Consider the following 21,118-nt stretch of genomic DNA (forward strand, 5'->3'; position numbering starts at 1 on the left):
AACCACATAACCACACAGGAGCACACAAATGCAAAACATTTTTTCTGCTACTTTAGCTAATTGCATGGGGAAAATACATGGCTAGGAGAATTTTACTTATTTATTTTTTATTTTGACATCCGTTTACCGGGGTGGTCTGACTGGGTCTACAGAACCCGTTTTCAGCAGAGGCACAGGGAGTAAAGCTCCGCATACAGTATAACCCAACCCGATACAAATGGCATGAGAAATACTATACAAAAATAAGTTGAAAGAACAAACCATGTTATGAGATGTTACAAGATGCATTACACATCTAGGCAATTCTATAGTTACAACATTACAGACAATTATAGTCACTCTCACCATATGCATAGCCTATGAGTAGACAGTGTACAAAAATTAGTACGAGGGACGTGCAATGCAAGACATGGAATGTTATGGTACATGAAAAAAATACATTGGTTTCAAGAGAAGAAAAAAAGCACATCATACGCAGACAGCAGCAAACTTTCACCCTGTCAGTAGGGCTTGATAAAGAACCTTTTTCTTTTTTATGTCTCAAGATAAATCAACTGATCCAGGGTCCATTTTCAACAACAAACCAGACCACAAACAGCAATATAAACATACAATAAGTAGAATCACAAAAGCATAATGTGACAACATTTAGCAGCTACATCAGTGGTAGTACCTTTTAACACAGTTACAAGTTCACCTAAATACCGACAGCTGATACAAAAGTAACTGTAAAGGAGGTACAGAGGAACACTGATAAATGACCCACTGATGCATGAGTATATGGAGCAGACTTTGATTGGATGAATACAAGGACAAAAGTTTATGGATACATTATATGTGTCTAAGATGGAGATGTGCCTACAAGTGAATTTTTTTACAGTCTGAAAGGAGTATTACAACATTTCATGTAATAAGCAGGCAAGTTTTTCTATGTAGCGGTTGCCTTGTTATGATATGGAGGTGGCCAGAGAACGTTTGTATTTCTACTGCAACAGTATTCGAAAAGGCAGAGGCAACTTATGAGACAGAATGTTCAGTGGATGATCTAGGTAAATGATAGTCCTTTTACAGTGTATGTTTTTGCAAATGAGGCCCATGGACATTGAGTTGGGGTGGGGGGGGGGGGCAATTATCAGAACTTAGCAGTTTGCAACATATGGAAAAGAGTCCAATTCAGTAAAATTTAACCATTTAATAACCCAGACAGTAAGATTTTGGTGCTTATGACTATTTACAGGGGTTACCGTCACAAATATAGACAGATTTTTAGTAGTGCATTTTTTGATGTATTAAGGTGGTGATAAATAAAAAATGCTTTTAAACAAAAGTGGTGCAGGAAACATCATATATTATAAGAGTTATCAACTGTACAACTAAACTCTTAACTGTTATTTTAGGATGATGAATAAAACTACGGCCAAACACAAAGGTATTTGAATGTGGCAGCTGCTTTGATAGCATTACCAAGTTGTTCACAGCACAGACTTACAACAATAAAAAAAAAGTTACAAAATGAAACATTTAAACAATCAGTTCATGTTGGCAATACAGCACAAGTCTTGATTAATTTATACTTGAAAATAATGCTTCATTACTGCAAGACAGTACCATACAGAAGCACAAGAAAACTGTTTTAAGAGGCTAATCTGAAATAGTTAAACAAATATGCACTTTAAATGTAAAACAAAGGCAACTTCTGCCCTATTAGGAGTGCAGAATTCAATGTGGCGTGTGACTGGATGAACAAAATATATTCAAGGAAATGCTGCTGACAACCAATCATTTCTGACTAAAGATGATTCATGCTGTAAAACTCAGAGGCACTGACTGCACCTTCACACATCTACTATGAACAGACATGATGCACATACTGGAATGGAGAAACAAGGAATAAAAAGATCGCCACACAAACTGCATCCCATCCCAGGTTGTAGACTAATGATGCTGTCAGAAGACAGTTTTGGAATGAACCAATGTGGTGTGCTATGACAGCAACATGCAACACAAACAGAAGAAAGCTGAAGAAAAAAAGTGGTGTTATTTTTTCATATTCATACTCTGAGCTGTTATTTGGCACTCTGGAAAGACACAACTGCTGACGTAGCACAAGCAGTTTTACAATAATTCGCATTACTCAAAGTTCAGACAAAAAAGGAAAATCTATTATGGATACCTTTCTAGAGGTTTTCAAATGCCAATATAAATAAATATGAACAGTAAAATAAAAGTTGCATATACATAAGCCTATAGTGATATGACAGTCTGAACAAACCCAGACACCATAACAACCAAGATCAAAATTGTCCACTGTCCAAGTAATTGGAGAAGAAAATTGTGTCCCACAAAAAATCTGGATTTTACTGAACAAAAGAAGTTAACACAAAATCTGAAATTTACAGTGAAATCACATCTTTTCTTGAATGAGAAAAAGTATTAATAAAAAAAGGTAAATTTTGGTCATCTTATTCTGTGGTTCTGTAGGAGTGCAGTAAACCCACACTTTTTATCTGCAAATTATCCTGCCAATATTATGTCACTAAGGCAGTGTCATATGGAAACTGAGCATAGAGATGTATGTTTACTAATAACTCATGTTCAGCGTATCACGACAATCTCCAAATGCTATGCTTCAAAATTCAGGTATAGAGCTAACAAAAATGAAGAAGCTAAGGCAATGACAGCAAGAAGAGTTATTCTCTTAAAATATTTTTATACTTTCATAGTCTTAAGAATTTTGAAGCTTTAAAAGGCAGCAATTACATAGCACTGCAATGCTGCATCATTTAACATATCTCTAGAGTCTTAGTACTAATTAACAATATATTTATAATCTCTCTAACCACTATGGCCAATTATTTTAAAATGCAAACACCAACAATTGCTTAAACAGTTGTTAATAATGAGATCCAGAACAAAAACTAAATAAATAATTATGTTTACTTAAGCCACTGATGTATGTACCATACAGTACTCAACTTACATTTTCCTTAGAGAATGCTCTTGTGAAACACAGGTACCTAGTGACCTTGGATTTAAATATGCCATCCTTCCAGAGGTCAGCATCTAAGCCATCTGCTGTTTGGGAAACCTGCAAAAAGCAAGAGCAAAAAGGGAGATAAGTGAGCCAGAAGAAAGTTAATATATGTACACAGCCTTTCATTTCGTACCTTTCCTAATTAACGCTTGCTCGTTCTCATACAGCACCTCATTAGCTCCTTGCTTTGACTATGGTTTAGCTATGTTTAAAAAAAAAGGTTTCTAAAAATACCATCTCTTGGGATATAATTGATTAAAGATGCCCTGACAAAGCCACTCTAATAAGGAAATAGCAACTTTTGCAACCACGGTCTGTGGAGCACAGATACAGTTATAAAGAAGTCAGCAAATTAAAGCGCTCATTATCACTAGCTTGGTAGATTACACACTGTTTGTGAACACTAAAAGTTGCATGAATGCTGATGTGGTATGAAATTAACATAAAACTTACAAAATCTAAGACAACATGCCAGAAGGATGACAAAGTGTGATCCTCATAGACAGATAAGTGATAAATCCATTATAAATGGCAAGGAATCAGAAGAAGAAACAGTTTTACTAAAATGAGGAGCGCTTCATTAAAAAAAGTTGTAGCTTTTAAACATTCACCAACAAATAAAAAACAGAATGTATTTGGTTAATAACTATGTATTAAATTTGCCACACAGTCACCTAAATGGTAGAAAATGAAGTAAAGTCAAGCAGCAGTTTATATTCAAAATAACAAAAAAGTACTGGGCACTGTATTTCAGTTCATATGCAAATTATATTTTTTAAATGCAGTTTAACAAATACAGTTTGCTATGGTGAATACTAATTACATTAAACTGTACAGTCCACACAAGTTACAGAATGCTGCAATGCAAATTTTAAGTATTGTAATGCATTTTCCACCATATCTGACTAAAATAATATGGGCAGTTTCTTAATAAAAGGCCTCATAACAGGACCTGCCCACCAAATTCTACTGAGTCCCTCACTGATGTAACTCGAGGGCCTGTGTTTGGTAGAGACTTTAATGAAAGATTCCCATGTGTGCTCTTCTGCGGTGCACCCATTAAAGTCTACAGATACACCAGCACTTTCTCACTTCCACCGATTTGTTCTCAGCAAAACTGCCTTGAAGGAACCCAAGGAAAGGGCTATTTACACAACAGTGCCTGTAGCTCATATATCCTGAGGTGACGACCTTGAAGAAAGCACTTTTCCAATAAAGACATTCAATATTTGAAGTGGCAGCAGGTTCAAAAGGGGGCAAGATGAGCCTTTCCAGCATGAAATCAAGGTTGCAGGCAGGGGCAGAGGCTCTCCTGGGGGGGCATAAAAGGATAATTCCCTTGAAAAACTTTCACCACAGGCTGTGAGAATAATGGCGGATTTAGAGGCAGCCATAGATGACAAAGGCATGGCTTTTAATGGACAAGTAGGAAAGTCCCTCACAGAACAGTTCTGCCACATAATGAAGTACCAAGGGGACAGTGACCAACAAGGGCTGCTGTCCTTTATCCTGTCACCATAGCAGGAATCTCTTCCACTTTGAGATGCATAATCTTCTGATGCACGGCCTTCTGGCCTCTTAAAATAATCAGGTCGCCCTTACTGAACAGTTGTCCATGTGGGATCAGGATCTTATTATTCAGACCGCCAGCTTCCGCCTAGTCATGGTGGATGAATGGTGGCTCCTCTGTTCTGCATCAAGAGGTCTTCTCCTGTAGCAGTATCTTTTTTCTCTGCTTAAGCTGTGTAAAAGAGGGAACGAATGCTACCTTGGTCAGAAGGGTGCCATCAGTATCACCCTCTGCTGTTACTCCAAGATGAGAAATGTGTGTTGGAAAGTATACAGAAATACTCCTGTCCACTGAAAACAGAAGCATATTCCTTTAGGACCTGTTCTCTGGGACCGTTGAACAGTACTTTTTCATTTACCTGTTTAGTTTTGAGAAAAAAAGGACTACCTCTAGAACCCTCACCTGTCTAGGACTGCTTTAAAGATGGACTTAACATCTATTCATGAGGGTATGTTGCAGGCCTGCTTAGATGGTCTGTAAGGCTGTTTTCCCCTGGGAGTTACTGTGCCAGTAAATTCAACCCCATCTCCTACACAGCCTCCCACAATTTCATGGCTAAACAGAGCGGGTAGGAATAGGTATCCCCTTGTTTATGTAATACATGATTGTGGTGTTGCCAGTCTTTACCAGCAATGTACCTGGTTTCCAGTTATGTTTGAAAGTGGACACATGTTTCTGAGTACTGCCATCACTTCCTTTTTATTGAGATTTTTTAAGAAAACTTTGTCCTATTTACTCTGCACCTGCAGATTTCCTGAGTAGGCGTCCCATGCTAAATCCGAGAAGTCTGCCGTCATCACTTGGTTGCCTAAACTGGCAATGGTAAGTTAAGCCTTTATTTTGGTTGCAGGCCTCTAGCCACCAAAACAACTCCATTTTTATTTAGAGAAGCAGTTTTAACTAGAAAGTGAGGAGTGTTTTGTGTTGCCACCACACACTTTTCAGATGTGACTATTTTTCTTACATAAGCTTTGCTAAGGAAATCTTAGCAGGATGCCATATTACCCACAGCTCTCAAGAGTTCACAAGCAGAAGCCATATCTTTCTGAACACACAATTTTTTCCCCTGGGAGGAAAGCCCTTCAATTTTCTAAAAACACCAGTCTTCTGTGGGTGTAAAACTGGATGTTTTTTAGGCTGAAAGAGAGAACCCGAAATCTGATAGGCAAATCATGGTCAAGTGGAGAGCTGATGGAAGTTAAACAACAGTGTCTGCTTGAATTACATAACCATCTAGGTAAGTGTATATCTGCACATCATTGGCCCTACAAAAGGCAACTACTGCAGCAAAACATTTCATAAATACTCTAGAAGCAGCACACACCAAAGAGCAATGAAAAGAACTGAAAGCAATTCTAAATTGCCCTGAAGCAAAGGTATTTCCTCTGCTCTTCTCTATGGGGATATGGAGCTTTGACTACTTCAGGTCTAGAATAACTGTGAGAGCCAGAGGAGAAATCATGGATAGAAAATTTTGAAATGTAAGCATCTTGAATTTTGGAATGATCAAGAATTTAACCTTGGAAGATACGGGACTGGCCCCCTCTTTTCTTGGAAATGGGAACAGTCTTGAATAAAACCCTGTTTTCTACTCTTTTGCAGGAGTAGGACTTTGTGCCTGCAAAAGTCTTATGTGAACGTGTGCCTCCCAAAGTTGCCCTTTGAGAATGTGGAAAAAACTGAAAGCCTTTGGAGGGATGCAAACTGAAGTCTGTACCAGGTCCTTATAATCTGAAGCACCCATTTGTTCTGGTAATGTTCTGCCACTGTTTTAAGAGGGAGGGGAAATCTGCCTCCCAGCTTTATGTGTGTATATGTGTGTGTGTGTGTGTGTGTGTGTGTCTGTGTGTGTGTGTGTGTGTGTGTGTGTGTGTGTGTGTGTGTGTGTGTGTGTGTGTGTGTGTGTAGGGGGTCTTAAGTGAGTGGGGGTGGGCAAAGAGGTGCTGTCTAGATTACAGTTGCTCCCTGCTGGAACCCCTGGGCACAAGATCTAGTAGACCTGGATCCCCGACTAGCCTGCCAACTTCTGTGTCTTTTTTATTTGCTGTTCCTCCTGCATCATTGTCTTGAGTGTACGGTTGGAAAGGGACCAGGGTTTAGTAGGAAAATTCCTACTGAAAACGAAAGATGTACCTGCAGAAAGGCTTTGGTAGTTTGTAGGGACTTGTCCTCCTTTTTTAATAACCAAACAAAAGGCCCTTATCTAAGGATGCATCAAGGATTTTTGTTTTTAAGTGATCAGGCAGTAACTGCTCTCAAACAAGTATGTCTCGTGATAACAAAACCTGAAGCAGCTGCCCCTGCTGATGCTTCTACAGCATCACATGCACAATGCAAGGAGTATTTAGCATTGTGGGAACAAGAGTTGCAGAGTTTAAGCAGCTCCTTCTGAACAGCTTTACCCAGCATCCACTCCAGCTTCTGCTTTATTTGGCCCAGGACACAGTCCTCGAATCCCACTGGAAAAAGTATTTATCCAAAGCGTGGGTTGAGAACCACTTGGTCTAAGCTAAAGCAAGCTAGTAGGTGTCAGCTTATTCTTCAGTGCTTTACACCTTGGCTGTACACTGTGATCTGCCTTACAGGCCACAGGTCATGGGAGGGCAACCAACATCTTAATCTGATCTCCAAAAGCCTCCTCTCAAATAAACAGTAAAGAAATATCACCCTCTCCTTTACTGATGATTATGTGGGCATCAGCTACAGGAGCTCTCAGAGAGGCAGTCATACCAACAGACATCATAGTGGTTTCAGTCTGAAAGGCATGACTAAAGTCAGTGTCGGCCTCCAAAAGGGTCACACCTGAGGCCTTAGACAAAACCATCTCAGAGGATGGGGGCTAGAAACTCCCCCTCATCAATTTTGGTGTCATGGGTCTACAGAAAACCTGGAACTTGGAAAGCCCTTCACTGGTTTCCCTTATCTTCTCCTTGGGGCACTTCTCTGAATGTTTATGTTTCAAGAGGAGGCTTGTAAAGGCCTTGGGTGGCACCACAACAGGATAGGGACAGGCTCATGTGTCTAATTCTGTCCAAGTTATTCTTGGAGACATTTCGCCCTGCAGCAGATTGTCATCTGGGTGAATTTGGTGCATGATGCAATGTCTAGTTACAGGCCTAACAATACACAAGAACATTTTTGTGAGGAATTTCATATACAAGCAATTCTTAACTTTTCTTTATATTCTACCAAAAGCTCACTCTTGTCATCAGATACCTAGTTAGAAAGAATAATAAAACCCTTTGGGATCTCATCTGTGACGCTGGAAGCAGGTCAGTGTGCCAGACTATTCACAGACAGTAATGCTTGCAAAGCTCAAAATGTGTCATGTGTCATGGAAAGCCCCCAGAATGGCGATGGTTGATGCTCTTATTCCACCAACATGTTGACGTCACTGAGTCAGCAGAGGCCATGAAAGGGAAGGCAGAGCACTAGAATACATGCCAACCATCAGGCTCCTGCAGGTAGGAACATACCTCTTAACTGTCCAGATTGTCATAGATGGCTACTAGGCTAATGGCCCTGGAATCTTTACAAGCCTACCCCATAGAAATACCCTGGCATCGTGCCACCTAACCTTAGTTTCCAGTGCCTCTGTCGAGTACAGCCACTGGAGTGATCCATGAGGTGAATTTTCTATTTCCCATCCACTCATCAAGATTTCTCTTGAAGAGGGCCTGTGAGTTGCTCTGTTTGACAAGTATGGGAAGTCTACTCCTAGCACGGGTAGTCTTCTGGGTTATGAACCTGTCCCTCCAGCACGTTCTGTTGATTGTGATAATGAGGTTGAGGTCTCTGAAGCATGTGGTATGGAGGGATTGGGTTTCTTTAGATGTAGCATTTCTAACAAAGCTGGGACAGGCATGGCTTTGCAAGTCAAGCAGAAATTGCCTCTAAGTAGGAGATAGGACACAGAGAATACTTGGAGTTTTTTGAGTCTCTTCATATAGGACAAGTGTTTAAGGCCTAGGATCCTCTTTGTGAGGTACTTTTGCGGCCTCTCCAGTTGTTGCAAGTGTCTAGTGAGATACATGCCAAATGGGGCATTGTACTCGATGATTGGTTTAATAAGGGAAGAGTAGAGGGAGACAATGACTTCTTTCTTCCTGGATGCAAAACCCTTAGTAATGAGATGTGCCACACAGGACTTTCTGACCATAGTGGCAGTGTGGTGGTCAAAGGAGAGGTTGTTATCTCTTATAATGCCTTCTGTGTTCAGTGGACTACCATCGATGTGGTAGTTCATCAGAACTGTGTTTTTCCCAAAGGGGATGATGACACATTTCATGGCACTGAGCTTAAAGCCATGGTTCTGACACCAGTCGTTGGTCTCAGTGGAGGCCTTCCTGTAGGATGTCAACATCACTTGGGGAGTTAATAATGGCTCCCAACTTGCAATCGTCTGTTAACTTTGTCAGCTAGAGTCCCTTCATGTTGGCCTGGACTTCTGAGAAGTACATACCAAACAGGAGAGGAAACCAGGACCGATCCCTGTGGGACTCCACTCAGGACTGGTCGGCAGTATGACTTGGAGTCAGCTACTTTCACACTGTGGGTTCTATCTGTGAGCCACTTTGCATCCCACCTAGTGATACAGGGGTTGATGCCTAGCTTAGTGAGTTTTTCTATAATTCCCAAGTGGGGAATGGTATCAAAGGCCTTGGCCAGATCAAGGTAGGCTGTATGAACCACCTTGCCTTCATTCACAGCTCTGGTGACTGACTCAAAGAAGTCATCCAAGTTGAGCAGGCATGATCTACCCTTCACAAAACTATACTGTGTGGGGATTCAGATTTTGGAGATTCCCTATATCCTTATTTATTAGGTCCATGATGATGCGTTCCATAGCTTTGCATATCAGACTCATCAGGCTCAAAGAGAGATAGTTCCCAGAGGTCTGCAGTCACTTCTCCTTTGTGGAGAGGGATGACTATAGCAGTGCACCATTCGGTAGGGACAAAGCCTGAGGTGAGGCTGTGACTGAACAGGGTGCACAAGTAGGGTGCCAGTTCACTCTGCAGTTCATGTAGAACACAGCCAGGGATATTGTCAGGTCCCATAGAAGCTCTAATCTTGGCCTTGGACAGTGCTGTTTTAACCTGTGCAGCAGTAATACTGGGTGCCTGGCAATCTTCTGGTATTCTGAATGGTCCTTTGGGGGGAGGGGCAAAGTTGGCACTGAATCTGTCGGCCAGTATATTGACAGTATCTGTTGGCTCGGTATAGGAGGTACCATTGCGCAGCAGCTCAGATCAAATCTGGGTATTGCCGTGGATGTTCTTTACATAACTATAGAAGGCCTTGTGGTTGTCTTTACTATCTGCTGCAATTCTGTTTTCATAGCTAGCTTTAGAAGATTTGATGAGGAATCTCAACTTTTTTGTTGAGGCTGATAAGGGAGTTTTTCCAGTCTTGGGACTTCATTTTTTTCCACATCAGTTTCCTTCTTCTGTTGTAGAGTTTGTTTATGGCAGGGGACCACTAGATTGCCTTCCTTTTTTCGGAGGAGTACATCTTGGTTTGATTGGGTATGGCAAGATCCATGCACTTGTGTATGTGTTCGTACAGTGCACTGGTGTATGATTCAGCAGTCATGCAACTATTCTCCATTTGAATGGGTGCTGTGAAGTTAGACACTTCTGTTCATAAGAGCCCAAAGTTAGCTTTAGAGAAGTTTTTCATGGTGGTTACCTTTGCGGGGGGGGGGGGGGGGGTATTTCCAAGGTGATTAGTTTGTGGTCAGATCTAACCAGGGAGAAGTTGACTATTGGTGTAGAGCAACAGTCACCCATGTTAGTAATGACCAGGTCAAGGATGTTGCTACCTCTAGTGGCGGTAAGAAAGAGCTGGTCCAGGGCACTGAAATTAATGAATTCCAGGAAATGTTGGGCAAGTGTATTGGTACATGTTTTGGTACACGAGTAGTTTTCCCAGTTAATGGAGGTGTAGCTGAAGCTGCTCAGTATGAGAGTGTTAGGTTGGACCCTAACATTCTCCAGGGTGCTTAGGAACGTGCAGTGAGTATCTTGGGACATGTTTGGGGACCTATAACAGGATACGACCTGAATCGCTGTCTTACCCAATGTTAGCTGCACCTGAAATATCTCTGATGCATTATGTTGGGCTACCAGTCTGGAGGTGTGCTCATCCTTTATGAATATGGAAACACCACCGCCTTTGGAGCTTCGGTCCAAGTTCTGGGGATGAAAGGTGTGGAATAAGTTATAGCCTGGTAGTGCAGGGGTGCTTTCTGCTGCCTTGAACCAGGTCTCTCTGTTACAGCACAAATGTTTATGTTCTCCATTTTAAGAAGTGCTTTGAGCGAGTGCATTTTGAAATTTAGACTTCTAGCATTGAGCAGCATGACCCTCAGACTGCATTTGCTTGTAGCTGTTACGGTGGTAATTTGGTCTTTGGAACACCGCCTAAAAAAAGGCACTATAGGGGTGGCAAGAGCCTTGGCCAGTATCCAGAAGCCCAGGGGTGATAGACATCTCTGGCAAAGCATTGAGGTCTGTCAATCGTGTCATTCCAGGCAGACAGATACTGGATCCCCTTAGAATGACACCAGAAACTTAGCCAATTGTTGAAATCAATCATTTTCTGCTTGTACTGTGGTATCATTCTGGGTGATGGTAGGATGCTGCTCAGGGCTAGGATCGTACCAGCCTGGGCTACATAATCAGAGAGCTCCTCCATGTCTCTTTTCATGTAGTCCAGGGAGGTACGTCTCAGGTCATTCACACCCACATGTACAATGACAAGAGTCATATTTGTACCTATTGCTGAGGGACCAGAGTGCATGCGTTATGTGGTGGATCCTGGCACCTGACAGGCAGCTGACTGCTACTTTCTCCTTATTCAACCTAGTGAGTGGGACATCAGTGTGCCTCACTATCGAGTCACCTATGACTAGTGTGTTGGGCATGCTGATTTGCCCTAGGGGCTTTGGTTGAGTGGCACACTGTTTAGGAGAGTTGTGTGTCCCGTGATTAGTGTTGTGCTGTGGTGGTCGAGTGCATTTCTGCTTTGGAGGTCTCTGCTGTTTGGGTAGATTTTTATTGACAGCCTCCGCGAAGGTGGGTGTGTGGTTTGTGTTTTTATGTGAAGGCGGTGCTGGTCTGTGCTCTGAAGGGCTATGTGTTCCATGTGGTGTGGGGCAAGTGCTGACCTTCGCCTCTTGACCAGCTATTCAGGTCTTGGCTGGAGAGTGTGTGGATTCCAATTTGGATATACAAGTGCATCTCTCGCAAGTCTGAGTGTTGGGAGGCAAGAGGAGAGGGTTGTCGGTGTACATGAGGCAGTTGCTACATTGCCTCAGGATGCCCAAGTTCACCAGGTTAATAGCAGAAAGCACAGAGAAAGGACCTTTAGACATGCCTGGAGGGGTGGGCATTAATAATAAGTATTGGACTGGTTTCCTTGTAGATCGTTTATCAGTGGTAGCACTTTTGTGTGCTACAATAATTGCTACAAGAAGTCTGGTATGGTAAAGTGCTAGACTAATAAGCTAGTAAAAGTGCAGGAGAGAAGAGAACTAGCAGATCTACGGGAAAAATTGAAGAGCAGACTTTGGCACCTCTCAGAAGCTTACAAACAGTCCTAGATACAGCAAATCTGTATCTGGACTAGACTAGTTACTGGAAAGGCAGGAAAAGCGCAAACCTGGGCTTTTAGACCAGAAAGTTGAAGGAGATGGAAAAAAAGCTGCCCAAACGGCCAATAAACAGATTTTTGGCTGTTATTTTTGGTCTGCTCCCATTAAAATGTGGGTTTTTCTGGCAAATCGTTGATGATTAAAGTCACTAAATAATACTAAATAATGACAGACAGTTTGAGTTTCAAACTTCATATCCTTCAGAAAATATATAATGATGCCATATCTGTCATTCTATCAATTTTTGAAGTTTATAGGAGCAATATTTGAAATCTATTCCTATTTTTGGCTCTTTGCCCCCCCCCCCCCCCCACACACATTTTTTGTCTGGCTTTGTCCAGATTTTTTGCCCTGTAAGGTTGAGAAGTATGGGTAGGGATCCCAGAAACTGATGATTTCAACATTGAATATTACGATGAATGTACACACACTTGTTGCACATGGAAGTAGGTGTCATTTCAACATTCTGCACTTTTCTGTGGGCATAAAATCACAAGCAGACACTAATGTTTGAAAGAGTGAAGTCCAATTTATTTGGAGGGCTCCATAGGTATGTCGCATCACATTACAAAATAAGCCACCCAAAACCAGTTCTAACTTTCATTATAGAACATCAAAGGAATAGAAACAACCAATAACTACACACACACTCTAATGAGGTTCACTTTATACACTTCTTAACTCAGACCTTGCCCTATAAACAGATTACAGCAGACGCTATCAGAGCACTCCAATGCTATCACAAGTTGGAAATGGACTTCCAGCAGCAGGACGTCCACCTTCACAGCATCTACTTCAAGAAACCAGGTCACTAGATTGGTGGCATATCAACCTCAGTCACATCAGCACTGACAAAACACTGAATCTAACTTTAGGGAATCATTTAATAGAAGTCATCACAAATTTTAAAAGGCAACTAACTTTGGTCAGCTTCAATTACGCAATGAAAATGGAAAGCAAACCTGAAACAGTAAGTTAATGCAAACAAAATTTTGAAAAAAAAAAGTTATTTTCTCTCACGAGATGCACAGCTCAAGAATCACAGACAAAAATCAAGAGATATCATGCTACATTTAATTTCACATGCAAAGTGCATGGTATAAAATCTTATCAGATTTTTCTGTCAAACAACAACGTTCCAAACATGTAGTACAATCTTAGGTATGTAAAAGGTTAACAGTACTGCACAAGTTAAAAATACTGACAGGCACTGCTTAGACATAAGCACAGTACACCATCTGGAAGTAAACGGAAACAGGCATCTAAACAGTAAAGGAAGGCAACTGCAAACAGGTTGATGATGTTAAAAACAGAGTTAATTCCATGGCAATTGAATAAGCATCTGGCCTGGTTCAAGGTGATGATATGGACTCACTTGACTACATGCAGCTTACAAGAACTAACAACATAATGTGCGTGCAGTAATAATAAAGAACTTTAGACATCAAAGGGAATTCAGCCACTAAAAAGACACAAGCTAACAAAAGGCTAAAAGGAATGTCAAGTGAAATCTAAGAATGTCAGACAAAACGTTCTACTTCTGAACATGTAGTGAACAATAGTGCAGTGTCACTGATGCAACAGGTAGCACACTCACCTTTGGTGCAGAAGACTTGTGTCCTGTTCTCACACCAGGCAGTTCGATTACTGGCAGTGCAGCATAAGGGGGGATGCTGCATCAAGAATGCTGTCTTTCAGATGAGAAATTAAACTCGGCCACAAATACTTGAGTTGGTGGTAGCTAAGGTGGATGCAAAAGATCTCACAGCACCTATCGGAAAGAATAGGGGTTCTTTATTTGTATAAAAAGATAACACTTATTTAAAAATATTTACAAATATTTGTATCTGTACAACACAAATCTGTTTACACATATTCATAATTTCCTTTACAATCGTGCTAAATTTTCATCCCTATTAGACCCCCACTCCTTTTCCATAACCATCTGATTTTCCTTAATATTGTTGCTAAAACAGATTTACCATTAAACATAACTTAATTTATTCTTTCATTCCATATAACCCACATAACATAAAACATTCTATTTACTCTTTCAACATATTCTTTACTTCTATTCTTATATCCACATTTAATAATGTTCATACTTATTTTATCCACTTCTTTTATATCTTCAAAAAATCTTCTTTACATAATTTTCCCATAACTTTTTTTTATACTTTTACATGTCAAAAAGAAATGTTCTGTAATTTCTTATTCTTGACAATGTAAAAAAAAATCTATAACACTTCTTTTTATGACATATTTGTTTTTACTGGGAATTTAATCTATTTCTAGTCTCTACAAAAAATCTTGACAGTCTACATTCTGATTTCACCATTTGCTTCTTACTTTTATTGCTTTAATTATTTTCATCTGTTAGATCTTCCCACGGTTTTACATAGTAATGTTTTATCATTACATTCTTAGACCTTACTTCTCTATCTTTTTCTACAGCATCATTTTTTTTTTCAACAAAAAATATTTTCTTGGTAACATTTTATTTCATTTACACACTTTCTATTTTACTCTTTTTACCTTACCCCTAAATTTATCATACTTATATTTATACAGTTTTACTACTAATCTCTCATCTTTTTCCTTTACCCGCTTTAACAAACTTTGTACAAATTTAATGAAGCAATGTACACCACTGGGTTAATTAACCCTAAACCTCCTGCTTTATTTACATAAAAACGCCTCTTTTTACTAGGTTTAATCCAGAACCCCCATATAAATGAAAAAAATATCTGCAACAATTCTTTTCCATTTGCTGTTGGCAACATAAATACCCTTGCTAAGTATGCTATTTTTCCTATCAGTATGGAATTTCTCAAATAAGACTTTTTCTGAATGACATAACTTATGTTCTCCAGAAAAAAGTATGTTTTCTTCAGTTCTTCTACTGTTTTTCCCCACTGAATTCTACTTGCACTTTTATTCCCAAATTTTATACTTAAAACAGAAATTTCCTTCACTGTAAAATATATACCCTGATCTTTACTACGTCACTTCTCTTTATCTGAAGCCATCCCCATAATCTCTAGACACTCATTTGTGTAAACTACTCCTTTTTTCTAAATTTTATTTTTTCGAATTATTATAATGTCATCTGCCTATGCTATCAGAACTGGAATTCTTAACCCTTCACGTGTTACATACCCCACCCCATTCATTTTGTAATTTATTCCACATACTATTACATTCATAACTAATGCAAAGAGCATACAACTCACTGGACATCCCTCTCTTACACTACTCTTCATATGTACCTCTTGGCTTAATGAGACATTTACAAGTATTTTTACGTTATTATTACTATACGTTGACCTACATAACTTCCTAACTTTCTCACTTATATTCTTTCACTATTACCCATAAAATTTCGTGTCCAATTGTTTCAAATGCCTTATTAAAATCCCCTATCATAATTTTTGTTTCTTTTCTGTTTATAACATCCACAATTTCTCTATCATTAATAAATATTGACAACCCCTCTTATTTAAACTATAAATGCTATTTTCCATAATATTTTCCATTTTAGTTTCAAATCTCGTTTGTATTATTTTCATAAAGATCTTATAATCATTATTACTATTATTCAATACTACTGGTTTCCAGTTTTATTAAATTTTCTTCTGTCTTTCTTCTTCTATATCAACTTAAACATTCCACTACATAATTCTTTATACATAAAACCTTTATTTTGCCATTCATTCAAAAACTTTAAAAAAAATAGCCAGTCCCTTAAATATTTGTATATTTCACACAGTCTGCCATCTGGGCCTGTGGCCGGATCTGTATTTACTTGTCCTAATACTTTATCTAGCTCATTTGAAGAAATCTCCTTTTCCAATTCTTTATTCTCTTTTTCTGTTAACTTTTTCACTACATTCTTGTTTCTTTAAACATTTCTTGCACATATTGTACTACACAGTTTATCATCAAAATGGGGAAAAATCAAAACAATTTTCCACATTTTGATCAAATTAGTTTTCCAAATTTGGTAATACAGAATTACCAAAATGTCGGAAGTGGTAGCCATAGAATCAACATTCAAACACCAAAGTTCAATCTCGAAAGTCCATGTTACCGATAAAGTTTTTGCACGGGGGCAAGCCCTTGCACCCCCACACCCCTCTGCATATTATATATACAAAATCACACTACAATGAGGAAAAGGGTAAATTTCCTAATCCCAACTGTAGTGCGATCTGAATGTCGAATGCACATTAGCGAATGTACACTACCATTCCTAATGTGCATTCGAACACTTTCAGAAAGGCATTATGGAAACTAAAAAAAACACATTCAGCCATCCCAGTATCGCATAAGTGCAGTTCCACATTTTGATAGCAACCTATACTACACTATTCATATTCTTTTCCAGAGTTCTTTCTTTCTATTTTTCCTTTTACATTTTTTTTGTCATTACACTACCATCTTCTTTTACTAACCTGCTTAAAGGAGAACCATGTCCACAGACTGAAAAATCTGTTTATTTCATCATGTTTTGATGTTTCCTACATTTTAACGCTACTTTTGGACTCTATATACTTTTTTTTACATTTTAAATGTAATTCCAGTGTCTGCCCACTTGGGATCTGGCATCTTGATTTTTTTAGTCTACCTCTAGGTATCCCACAATTCAGTGTTTGGCATTAAAATATTACGTCATAGCCCATAAGCTCCTGTCAATGCATTGACTTTACATGTATTTTTCCATATACCCTGCTTTCTTTTAGTCAGTCAGGTTTAATTACCATTTTTTTCTTTTTCAATGATTACTTAAAAGACAAACTGAGATAATGACACAACAGTATTCTCAGCACATGAACTTTGCCTCCTGCTGTGATCTATCAATCACAGCAGCAAACAGCTCAAATTTGCCACTTTCACAGATACGAAGGTGAAGTGTTCAGGGTGAAGGGAGAGAAGATGAGTTTAAGGACTATAACATGGGCATAACAGAAGAATGAAAACTAGACACTTTAGACAGAAAAAGTAGTAACACGCACTGAGAATACGGTTCTGTGGGATTATCCCTGTTTGCCTTTTAAGTAGTCATTGAAAAGCACAAAATGGCAATTAAACCTGACTAAAAGAATGCAGGATATACGTGTAAACACATGTAAAAGTCACTGCACTGACATCAGCTTAGGGGTCATGATGTAATATTTTAAAGCCAAACACTGCAATGTGGGACACCTAGAGGTAGACTACAAAAAAAAAAATCAAGATGCCGGACCCCATGTGGGCAGACACTGGAATTACATTTAAAAATATAAAAAAGTATACAGAGTACAAAAATGGTTTTAAAATCTAAGAAACTTCAAAACATAATGAAATAAACATATATAGTTTCAGTCTGTGGGTGTGGTTCTCCTTTAAGTAACTCAAGACTTCTTTTTTTCTTGTAGAAAGTATCTTTAATAACTGCGGTGGTAGTGCTGCGGTAGCGTTGTCGCCTCACAGTAAGACGTTGTCCTGTTCGATTCTCAGCTAGAGTGTCTTGTGTGTGGAGACATGCGTGAATGGGCGTACCTTCATTGAAAATTGTGTGCCAGGGCCGGCAACTCGGCACGTAAAAATCTACTGCCAATCATTAGCGGACCGGAGTTCCGCTGTGGCGACCCCTTCCCGGGAAAAGCCGAAAGACAAACAACATCATTCCTTTGACTATTTTACATATTCCTCATTTTCTTTGATCTCTAACCATACTGCAAGATGATCAGAAAAACCCTGTTTCAACTACCTCCCCATCTTCTATAACTAAACCTCATATACTATGAAATAATCTGTTTCAGTTCTATGCATACCCCCATTAGTAAGTCCATGAATTTTTGTCCCAAAGTTTTAACTTATCACATCTTAAACCCTCAACATTTTTCTTATATCATTTCCTTTCTTTTTTTGCTTGCCTCTTAAATCACATTTAAAGCCTCCTGCCATTATAAATTCATATTTATCACTACATAGTCTAAAATCCGATGAAATAAGCTTTCCCTTTCTTTACAGTTAGTATAAGTATATAATGTTATAATTCTATAACTTTGTTCTTTCCATTTTAAACCTACAATGGTTAATCTTCCCATTTTGCTAAAGTTGCATCTAGTATCTTTACTGCATTTCTACAGAATACGGCTATTCCAGAACATCTCTAATTTCTTAAATTCCAAATCAACTTTCTTCCGCATAATTTCTGTTTGTAATTTCATTTACTGAAAATGCTTTGTCTTCTAATATAATTGCATATACATCACACGTATTACACCACTGCAAAATCCCTATTCTTACTTTATTCTTCATATTCATTTACAGAAAGCACTCTAAAATTTTCATTTTCCCCATTTCCTTAAATTCATGGTTTCAAACGTACATAGCAAATTACTATGCTAGCTTTCTTAACAGGCCATTGTAAGCCTAACAAATTTCCTTCTCAAAGGTGACAGACACTGTACCTCGTTTTTGTGAGTCAAACACCTTAGCCATTATACCAAGCCCCAATATTTAGCTGTACATGTTCCTTTTCATCCTTTTCCTTTAGCTATTCTTTTACCCTTTCACCAATAAAATTCTTTTTTTCTTTTACTACCTTCACAGTTTATGTCTTTTTTGTCACTTATTTCAGAACTTTCTTTTACATCATCTATTTTATTCTCATGTAATTTGTTTTCTATTTCTACTACGTCTAAAATTTCTTTGTTCATTTTCTTCTTTCTTTTTCCTTACTGTTGTTACATTTTTGCAATACATAATATTTCAATTCAGATTTTTTGCATCATGTCCCATTTCCTCACAAGTATAACATTTCTTTTATCACAGTTACTTATCAAATGTTCTTCTGTGCAAAAATATTTTTGGGTTGTCCCCAGTATCTTACAAAACCCCTCTTCCCCTCCACATGTATCATGCTTGGTATATATATATATATATATATATATATATATATATATATATATATATATATATTTTTTTTTTCTCTTTCTATTTTTAACACAATATTACAATCCCAGACACCAGTCCCTTTTGTCATAAAATTTTGCAGTGTCCAGTACTTCACATAAAGCTTTCAAATGTCCTTTCAAAGTCTCTGTTTCTATCGCAGTTCGAAACTGTACATTATTTTTTTTATTTCCCTGTTAATTTCTTTTATGCATTAAGATTTAATGGGTTGTAGTCTTTTTTTTTTCCATATCCTCCAAGAAACCTTTCCATTGAAAAAACAGTCTTAAATAAGTCACAAAATGTCTCTGTTGATAAGAATAAATACTCTTACCTCATGTGCTTTTACATCCAAAGGAGCTATTAAATTGTTCCACACTTCATACTTGTCTATTTCTTTATTGTCTTTACTTTGAATCCTTACCACGTATTTCTGTTTTTCATTTTGTTCTGCCTTCTTTTCTGCTAATCCACCTTTGCCTTTCATCTGCACAGATTTTTTTTTTTCATTCCACCACTATTTTTCAAGATCATCTCTGCATCCTCCTTTTGTATTTTCTCCATAATGTCCTCCTGGAAACGTTTCCTTCATTTTCAGGCTCACTCTGCACCACCATTTCTTTAAGTAAATCATCCCACAGCTCTCCTGATTCGAGGGTTGTAGGTTATACTGCTGACTCAACTCCATCAAACAATCCTGCACACATTCACTTGTCTCTGTATTTGTTTTCTCCTTCATTTCTTTCACTAAGGCACATCTTCTCTCTGTCTGACCCTGTTTCTCTGGGCTGCCTCTACACCTAGAAAAGAACCAGGAAGCATGCCTTCAAAATGGTTCCCACGCACAACAATCCTGAGTAGGGGAATTTCCCATATACCCTGGTCAAATTTACTCTACAAGTATAAATACCACTTCGGGTCTACCCTGAAAAGAGGCTAACAGCCTAGTGGGACTAAATCAGTCAACAAAAGGATAAATAACTAAAATAAAATAAAATAAATGTAGCCCACCCAATCACGCTAACCACATGGGCTACAAAGGAAAAGGTGACAGATTCCATAAAAGTCTTATACATGCTGAACTATTAGCCACGCCCATGAAGACAGACTGCTACCCAAAAGTCCCAAAAAAGGCTACTAAGAAAGAACACATCTGGCCACTGGACCTTAAGCCACACAGACAGCAAGGGCCAGTATGGAACTTTCTGTAGTGATCAATTGAAAATGGCATCTAATATATTCAATGAAGTTGTGGTAGAAGCAGTAGATTTTGGTTTTACAAGTTGGCCTGAAAGTCAACAGTCCCTCTCCATGGACCTTTACCCTCTGGCTACAAACATCAGTCTCCCCACCAGGCCAAAATGCCCATTTCTTCCTCATCAGCAAGGTTAGGGTCAACCAGGAGGAGTCATCACTTAGACAGCCACCGGTATGGTTGAGGGTTTTTTACCTTCATCCATACATCCCTCTGCACATATGGCTTATGTGAGGGAAGTGGGAATGCAATGGCCTGTCCCCACTGGTCATCCATCACTTCAGCAAGAAGCACTGCCGGTAATAACCTTGCCCTCCCCTCCTCAAGCAAAGGTGTTGGTTTCCCTAGTCTCCACTAGAGAAAGCACACCACCTGTGCCTTTAGAGTGTCCGCAAACCCCCTGCTCCACCACCACAACCACCTGCCAGAGGCTGGTGGACCATGTGCCTTCACTTCTCTTCCTCCCTTCCTGGTTCCTCCAGTGCCAGGGCAGCTAATTAAACCTCCTCTCTCCAGAGTCAAAGTCAGACCCTTCAAGCTTCTACAGAACTCAGTCAGGCTAACAGTCCTTCCCTATGGATGCTACTTCTCTCAATGATTTTTAATCACATTTCTGCATTTTAAAAAGTAACAATTCCAAGCAGGACATTTCTGAAAAAA

The 21,118-nt window shown here is 39.0% G+C and overlaps 1 protein-coding gene across 4 annotated transcripts in view; it reads right to left on the bottom strand.

Moving 5' to 3' along the window:
* The window catches only part of MVB12B (multivesicular body subunit 12B), a 1,443,639-nt gene that overhangs the window by 965,182 nt on the left and 457,339 nt on the right, over positions 1-21,118 (bottom strand). For all 4 annotated transcript variants that reach the window (XM_044058226.1, XM_044058224.1, XM_044058227.1 and 1 more), the window contains one exon: positions 2,981-3,088. In XM_044058226.1, coding sequence (XP_043914161.1) covers positions 2,981-3,088 — 108 coding nt within the window. The remainder of the gene's footprint in view (positions 1-2,980; positions 3,089-21,118) is intronic.

Source organism: Protopterus annectens, chromosome 16.part0, assembly GCF_019279795.1.
Source record: "Protopterus annectens isolate FY-2018-M chromosome 16.part0, PAN1.0, whole genome shotgun sequence".
NCBI lineage: Eukaryota > Metazoa > Chordata > Ceratodontiformes > Protopteridae > Protopterus > Protopterus annectens.